This window comes from Eimeria acervulina, genomic scaffold, assembly GCF_000499425.1.
Source record: "Eimeria acervulina Houghton genomic scaffold, Eah_scaff488, whole genome shotgun sequence".
Taxonomy (NCBI): Eukaryota; Apicomplexa; class Conoidasida; order Eucoccidiorida; family Eimeriidae; genus Eimeria; species Eimeria acervulina.
This window is the reverse complement of record NW_013549770.1, coordinates 1-8,726: the sequence shown is the minus strand read 5'-3', so window position 1 is coordinate 8,726 and position 8,726 is coordinate 1. Positions and strand designations below refer to the sequence as shown.

The 8,726-nt window shown below is 49.4% G+C and overlaps 1 protein-coding gene across 1 annotated transcript; it reads right to left on the bottom strand.

Moving 5' to 3' along the window:
- Positions 1–1,611: 1,611 nt before the first annotated feature.
- Positions 1,612–2,635, bottom strand: EAH_00040300 (hypothetical protein; the record flags this gene model as incomplete). Its single annotated transcript, XM_013395292.1, has 3 exons — positions 1,612–1,718; positions 2,408–2,496; positions 2,616–2,635. 3 exons carry the CDS (start codon positions 2,633–2,635, stop codon positions 1,612–1,614), a joined length of 216 nt encoding a protein of 71 aa, XP_013250746.1.
- Between the last annotated feature and the right edge of the window lie 6,091 nt (positions 2,636–8,726).

Genomic DNA, 8,726 nt, shown 5'->3' with positions numbered 1-8,726 from the left:
AGAGGCACGAAAAAAACCAACGCACGGCCTGGCCGCCGGAGGAGAATCGGACATTTCTGCTGCCTACTTCACTCGTCCAAAGCAAAGGCCACAATTCAGGATTCACATTTCAGGCAGGCCTACTGCTGCTTTCACCCTCTTCTGCAAACCAAACCTAATCCAAAAGGCATGCTAAATGAGTGGGAAGATAGAACAACCGGTCCAGAAGAGTGGCGGTAGGCGTACGGTATCAAACTGATAAAGACTCACGTCCTATTTCCACCAGGATTCCAACGGAAAGTACCCGGTAAAATAGAAGCTGCCAGGCAGGGCTGAGGAGCCTTCCTGCCTCGCTACATTGTCAAAAACACACCATGCACCAAAACTACGCACCGACTGTGGCGGGTGAAACAGAAAAAAACCCAAAAAGTAGAAGCGCGTGGCAGGGCATTCGTTTGTGTGGTCACGGTTGCGCTTAAGAAGTGAGAGTCGCTTGCACCGGATTTCTCGCAGCGTGCATCATGCAGCTACCAGCTACAGTTGCCGCGAAATCGGTGGAAACATTTTCCAAGGAAAATAAAAGAACTCACAAGCTGCGTTCAAAGTGGCAGCCCACCTCACGCGTGGAATCATGGACTGTAAAACGCCCGCAAGGGTCCACTAAATACTACAAACGCAGAAACAGCTGCAGCATCACATGTTTTTTCTTCATTGGTGGTGTAGCCTGCAGGCCATTTTGCGCCTTGAAACTGCGCCATGCCCCGCTGTCTAAAGCGACGACGTTAGCCTGCTGCTAAAAAGGTATTTCGCCACTTGGGTAGCTTTCTACTGCTGCATACTTCATTGTCACTCGCAACGTACTTTCTAAGGGAAAAGCCAAAAGCACCACTATGCTCGCTTTAACGGTTGGGGGAATTCGTTCGCCCACAAGGGTGAAGCATGTGCATCACATTGGACCAACGCAATTCGCAACGCAGATCCTGCCTACGCGTAGAAGGGGTTAGCACTTCGCTGAGAAGCGGTAAACCCATATATTGCTCACCTTAGTGCATTTCGCCAACCTTAGCTGACTGTCACAAACCCTTACCGACTACCAGGCAAAACACTGCCCCCAGCTCAGAGAAATGGGCTTCGACAGGCAGACAGGCACGACTTTAGACACCTGTGCATCACCTAAATGGTGGACGTGACTGCAAAGCGAAGCCTAACTGGCATTAATACGCACCGCAGCAAGTATGGACAGCCGCACGCTAGTGCGATTCCGCACCAATCTATCACCTAGGCTCCATGGGCCAAAGACATGTACGTACCACAGGCAACTTACAAGCTATAGCGTACAGGTTTGCACGGAAGCACGCATTCGCCACGCGTAGGTGCGCATGAAAGAAGAGAATCTCCGCGTGCAAGGAAGAAAGCGAAGCGAATTTAAATGCACCATACAGCAGCTCTTGGGAAGCGTCCGGATAGCAGAACATGAACCAGTGCCCTGACTTACATTCTAAAATGATCCGCAAAAGACGCAACTGGGCAGTCTTGAATGCTGACCATGGACAGGCGTGACGAATATTAAGAAAGCGTTAATGTGAAATCTAGTTGCTGCCTAGACTCACCTCCTAGAAGTACAACCACAGCCTACCGTTGCTTCTCCTTGATGCGTAACATCACTACTGCAATCATACTGGCTGTCCAGAATGTGCCTTCATCTAGAATGTGGCCGCGCGACCCACTCCAACTGCTTGCTGCAAATCCACAAGCATTCCACGGAAACAAATGACGGACTCGCTGGAGAAGCGGATAATTACGGCAAACTGATGAGCTCCGCATTGGGCCTATTAGTCTTTGCTTTGCGCCAAAATCCGGCTGAATGTTGCAAGGGTCATTCACTCCACAAATACGGACCCAACATAGGCAGCAACAAATGTAATCTTCAGACGAGCATTCATAGCTCAACGCGAACTTCCCCAGATGCCTTGCAGGCGAAACTCTAGCAATAATTTTCTTTGGGCGCATGCAAAGCTTGCCATTCACATGCCCGAATACTGGGTTTCCGGACACAATCGTGTATCCCGTCGCTACGTGCATTGGCGACGTTCACGAGAAATGTTCAAGCCTATGGATGTGCAATTTTCCCCCTTCCGTCGGTTCCTGCCAGCCAGAGATCAGTATAAGACACAGCCTACACAAGGTGCGACTCACCAGCTGAGCGACGAAGCAACCAGTTGACATCATCAGCATTCCCCCTCAAACTGTATGGTACCGAAACATATTCAGGAGATGCGCAATGCAAGAATCAGAAGCCCATTGTGCTTCCGCTGCACTGTGTCCTCCTATCAGAAATGTATAGCTATAATACCATGGGGTTGGATTATCCTTCCCCTTTTCGGGGTTTTACAGCCGGTGGCCACATGTCAGTATTCGCGTCACCTACCTACATTAGCTTGCCGTTCAAAAGAAGCTGCCAGTACCATGCATGGTAGTATCCTTATGCCGTTGATTGGTGCGTCCACCAATGCGATTCTGTACAATAAAAAGCGCCATGTGGAAACACACGCTCTGCCAGAGACAGTCATTCATTTCAATGTCTTCAGCGTTTACCAACAAAGTCGTCGATCAGCGACGGCATTTAAGCGGATTACCTTTGTTCGTGACTTAACATTTTCAGCGCTTTCAAGCAGTGTGCACCGCACCACTGTGCACCAACACGCAACCGAAGCCTTGGGAGCGAGGAAACTCGCCTTGAGCCTGCCCGATGAGACAAGGGCCAAATATTGCATTGGACGCACATCCTGCGGACGTGACGAGGGCGGAAACAATTTACGAGTGATTCTCCAAATGCAGTTGAGCCACCGCACAACCCACCTGGTGAGGTTAAACCACAAATATGCCGTCAGGATTGGGGAGGGCTGGTAGGCATACACAAGCCCGGATCAATAAATGCCTTTCACGCAATCTGCCGTTCAGGTAAGTCATTCAGCGTAAAATAAGGCCTCAGAAATGCCCAAATTTCGCGTTGGTCCGCTCGCCCGCTTTGTGCGTGCAGAAGCCAGCACCCTGGTCTCGGCGTTTGTGAACCACACGATCTTCACCATTGGCTGCTACGTGTCTTGAATTCTGATTGAAATTTACTAGGCCACACTTCTCAGAGATGCGAACGATACAATAGACGACGTACAATCTAAGCTCCAACAGTGTCTCCCGCGCAGACGATACAGCCCACAACAGGGATGGACAATATTCAAATGAATCTGTACCCGCTCTAACAAGTGCCTACAAATGCCCATATATTCTATATTTGAGCCAAACGGTATTGCTTAATTGTTCACTGAAACCTTCTGCGGCAAAAATCTGCACTTTGGCAGCAATGGGGAGAGAATTCGCCTCTGTGTGCAGAGGAACTAGCAAAACGCCTGCAAGCTCAAATTTCTGCAGCGTAACGTACTCTCTTCAGATTGAGAAATCTGGATACCTTCCACTTTCTGCTACCTCCTGGAGAAAAGGTTTAAAGCCACGCAAGCGAGTAGTCGACGCCATGTATCTACTTGTATGCTAGCCTGGGCAGGAAGCCCATCTAGGACTAACAGCCTGGTCGTACGGGAAGCAACATATAAAACAGCGGGCAATTCGCTTGCTCATTGAGCGGCAAGGGAGGAACTTCGAAGCTGAGAGCGAATATGCATACCGTCACAAAAGGTGGGTGGCTTGCTGGTCGGAACCAAAAAATAACAGGCAGTTCTCTAGGTTTGATGTTCCGACAGACAGAGAGGCAACGGGCGAAATGTTCAGCTGCATCACATGCATGGCCAGTAACAGCTACAAAGAAAATGGTCGTATCAGTACCTGCTGCAGAGGGTTCCATCCGGCGCTCACATCCTTGATGACCGAATAGACAATTTCAGTCATCTTTCAACTCCCTAGCAGTAATCAGCGCTTACAGCACGAAAATATGCGTGGATCGTCATCACCCGGGGGAAAATTGTTGGTGAAATATTCGTTTTCCTACAGTACGCTGAATCAATCTACGTAATGCCGGTCAACTGATATAAGTGCTCGAATGCATACCTGGCGAGATCCTGAAAGGCAGGTGCCCTTCTATACGCATGCATCGCCCTTCGGGCGTTCATCTGGTGCAAACGACCCAAGGAGTGCTTCTGCACGACGCAGTATCAGCAGCACGCGCTGCTGTTGCTGCCAAAGCTGCAGGTTCCTACTGCGTACACTCCGCATGCCTCGAAGCGCCTCATATTGTACTTGAAGGGTCAGCTTACGAGCTGAGGCCGTGTCAAGACTTAAAAAGAAAGCCACGGTTGCTACTTGAATCCGGTAAAAGTTTAAGGCACATACAAGGTGTCTTCTAAACAATAATTCTCGCATATATATGCACGTAGACTCACTTCCTAGTACGGCAGGATCCAAATCGAAGATGAAGCTGCCGATGTTGCATAAAAACCCCACAGGTCTAGCCTACACAAACTTCGAAAGTCCGCATGCACAGGGCCCAGGGAATCTTGTCATTACAGGAGAGCGATGCCATCGAGCAAAGAATATGGCGAAGCTTTTTTTATAACTAACTTCCTGAGCACACGTGCGTGAAGAACTCCGTCCCTAACCATCCCCTGACTGTCCACCGTAGTAGCACCCAAACTTTCAGGACGTGGGGGGCAGAAATCCAGCAGACAAGGATGAGGAAAGGGACAGCACTAACATTTCCGCCGTCGTGCCTTGCCTGCCCCAAACTGCGGTAGAATGGTCCCAAGATAAAATTTCCCGAATGTACAATTGCGTCGAGTCGGATATCAGAAAAATAGCAAACAATCTAGGCACCCACGTAACCTTCTGGTTATGTGCTATGGATGCTCCGCTACAGCTTCGTTTGAACAGTCAGTGGTGCCTAGAAGCACGCGCCGGAGATACCGAAGAGATTAACAGCTACAACCATACATATGCTATATCAATGCTGCAGTGCCACAAGGTTTGAGCAACGAACCAGAAGGTTGTTGCTGTGGAGGGCTGTGGAAGCGTATCGAGGAAAACTAACGAATAGACTTACTTGCTGTTAGAGCAGGTATCGATTCCCTGCCGGCGCAGTTTAATGGGGATGCCGCACATGGTCTTTATGATGTTTCGCACGGCTCGTTCAAGCCTCTGCGAACCTGAATCTTGTGCGTCTGCCTCACGCCCTACCGTTCCTGCCAAGCTACTTAGTTTTTCTATTTTTGGCATCGAGAAAAATCGCACTTCCTTTGCGATGGAAAAACCAACGAGCATATCCCGCTCACGTATGTGAGAAAACACCTCAAAAGCGAGTACTACGCTATGCTGACTGTAGTACAGAAGCATTGAACTTCGGGATGTCAGCAAGTCAAAGGATGCGGAATAACCTAGGTGCCTACCGCATTCACTTCACTTCGCAGTCAGATTTTTCGGAAGGCCCAAATGGCGGCAGCCACCCTCTGTGGAAACACACTTCCTAAGCTCATAGCATGCATGCATTTAGACGAAAGCGCGACGTTGTATATTGCGCTGCCCCTGTGCAGCACAGGCCATTGTATTTGTGCTCCGCTAACCTCCACACACATCATTCCCGTACACACATCTCGCGCATTACAAAGGTATACAACGCAGTGCGTACCTGAGTTAGAAGCGTGGGGACTACTGAAAAGCACATCCTGTTCTTAGCCGAAGAGGAAATGCTACGACGCCTTCTACGAACAGATGTTCTCCCCGGCAAGTTCAAGTGCATCATGCACTGCTACCGGGACTGCAACTTCCCAACATGGCGAGTTTAGTGAGAGCTGAATTCCAGATCTCACTTCCTGAACATTGTTTTTCGAATCTTCACAAAGCCGCCCTGGACCGGAAGCAACTGTGCAATAGGCTATCAACGGCCATTTACACAGTGGATGCTATTAAAGCGCAGAAAGCTCAACAAGTTTCAGTGCCTTCTCAAAATGGACGAAATATTAACCTAGCACCGTTTTGCTTTTGCATTGTGTGGACGCACTTGCTGTGCGTAAGAGAGCCATCAGCGAGCAAGAATAACCAAAAACTAAGGGGTCACTCCAATAAGCACATGGCAGCGTAGCAATGGAAATCATGGCTGCCACGGTGGCGATCGCTGTGCTTTCTCTGACTGGATGTGGTTTTTCTTGCAAACCCAAAAGCGTCGCCCCACAAACTGAACAAGTGCCCACAGATGCATTCAACTTCCCTAGTAGAGACGGACTTTCTGAACAGAGCAAAGCCATCTCCAACTTGACTATAAGACAGCGTGAAACAAAAATGCTCGGTGTTTTGTTCTTCTCCCTTTTAGGCGTTGCATTATCATTCAAGTGGGAGAATGGCGCTGTGGCTGTGAAAAGCAGCAATTCCATACAACACGTTGTGGAAGTACATTAGGCCTGCACAGGCCTAATGTGCTGATACCGCTGCTGTATCCAGTCTCACTGGCATGGAGCTCTCTGCATTAAGTAGAACTGCAGCTATTATCCTTAACTGTGTCATGAACCACGTGGCACGTAATCCCAAGAACCAAGTTGCCGGGCCGACTCTCCAGCAAGCCACTCCCTTCGTAGGCCACAAGCCACGTAGAGCATCGAAACAACACCATCAAGAGCTATGCTAGCCAACAAAATGCGCGCTCAGCTTACTTCACAAGTTTCGCCAACTTGTAAGTTAAACGCCGATATAAAACCATGCAGATAGGTTCTCCGCGTTTCCCCATTGAATTCCAAATTTTGTTCTTGGACTACACTACATACTTGCTGCACAAGGACCACAAGTACAAACGCATTTTCTTAACACAACCTTTCAGTTAAGAGCGATCAACCACCTCCGCCTGCAGCAAGGCACACCATCAGGGACTAGGCTGCCACACAGAGTGCCGCAATTTCGATGACGCTGGCAGTGTTCCCACTCTAGGGCTGGAAGGTCTCCCGTATACCTTGTTGCCTCCATACACTCGGGAAAGACTAAACACCCAAGACACTAAAATGGAATATCAGCGCTTGGCCGCAGCCGTAGTCCATCATGTCTGACACTGTCTGATAGCCGCAAAGGCTGTTATGGAATCCTACCTTCTGAACCGTATGGGACAATAAATTCGTTCCATGCGAGCTAAGGACCTGATTACGCTCTGCCGGCTTAGCGGGAATGCAAAGAGACTAGGCTTCTTACGGTCCAATTTATATTCCAGTGCCTAAAACCCAATATGTGCGCTCGGAGCTAGAACTCGTCTAGCCTTGCAGAGTAGCGCACTCTCTGTCCCGCGTGTAGGAAAGACAGCGTTTTGCTCGCAGTCATTGCAGCAGAGCTTGGACACTGTTCCAACTGGGCGCAGTGCTAGCTGTCACCATCATTCGAACTCAGAAGACCCTACTGCTAAGCCAACAGTAGTGGACACGACGGAAAGGCTGCACTCAAGGATTGACACCGGTGGTTGGTGTCAAGGGCACTGCGGCAACGTCAGGTTCGCGTGGGCGCCCAGGACTTCCTGACTGACGCTAGCAACCGTAGAATCTAAAGATACACCTTAATGCCGCAAGCGCCATCGATTCCAGCTCAGCAGAAAACTGCCCCTTCACACTCACCCACGGCATCCACCGATACGAAATTTAACGGACTTCCTGAGAAATCAGCAGCTCGTACTCCCGGAGGATCTACGCGAGAACACGGCAACTTGCAAGAACGACAGTTCTCTGCACCACTTGAAATTCACACCCAGTCAGCTCCGCATGGAAAGTAGTTACAGTGTTTTATTTGTGTAGTGCCGATGTCTTTACGGCAGCACCCTGACAAATCAAGAGAAGCCCTTGCTGCGCTTTCTTGCACTAGTGAATTGGGAAAGCCGTCCAGTCTGCGCATTTACACAGGTTCAAGGCAGCCTACTGAACTGAATGCACCAAGCAGAAAGGATGCATTAATCCACAATACGTCATTAGTGGGGGTGAACCCACCAAAAGATTTCACCTTCGATCCATGCGCCGATGGCAGTACATTTCATTTTCCAGGCAAGTAGAGAACATCGAATTCAACCAGTTAGCAGTCACCACACTGTCCACAACGATGAACCTGGAGGTAAAAAGAAAAAGCGCTTTGCAGCAAAAATTACAGCAATGCATAAATTCTCTGGTTCCTCCCCACGGATCTGTCAGGAAATAAAACGGACTTCCTGAGGATCGAGCAGCTCATACTGCCTGAGCATCTGTGCTTGACAAATAGGGAAATTCGCCAATGAATGTAGCCTTAATAACTCGAAATTCACTCCGCACTTAAGGGGCAACGGTAGGTCAGTTGCGTAGTGTCGCTGTCGTTGCGGCAGCATGATGCTCAGCATTTCGCAGGTATCGTGCTGCCGCAAGGATGCCCGGACAGCACAGCTCAAACAGTACGGTACGCCGCATCCCATCCGTCAAAAGTTTGCCCCACTAGCGAAAGGAAACAGAAAAGCAATGCGCTCCAGTAAATCGCCGCTAATCCGCCCAATGCTGCTGCAGCTGTATTGCTATATTATTTCATTGCATGCGCTTGAAGACCACTCCGGATGTAGTGCGTCGAAGCAAAACTAAATGACAGGATTCAACTACCACCTGAACGTTTCCAAAGATCGACTCGTGCCGGTCAAGCAACATCATTCTTCACGCCAACACAAATCCAGTGCACGACGATGCAACTGCACGCGCCCGTACCCCACAATGGAGGTAAAAAACGCACCTCCTCGTTGACGCTGCTTTTAAGTTTCGTGCCCTTCT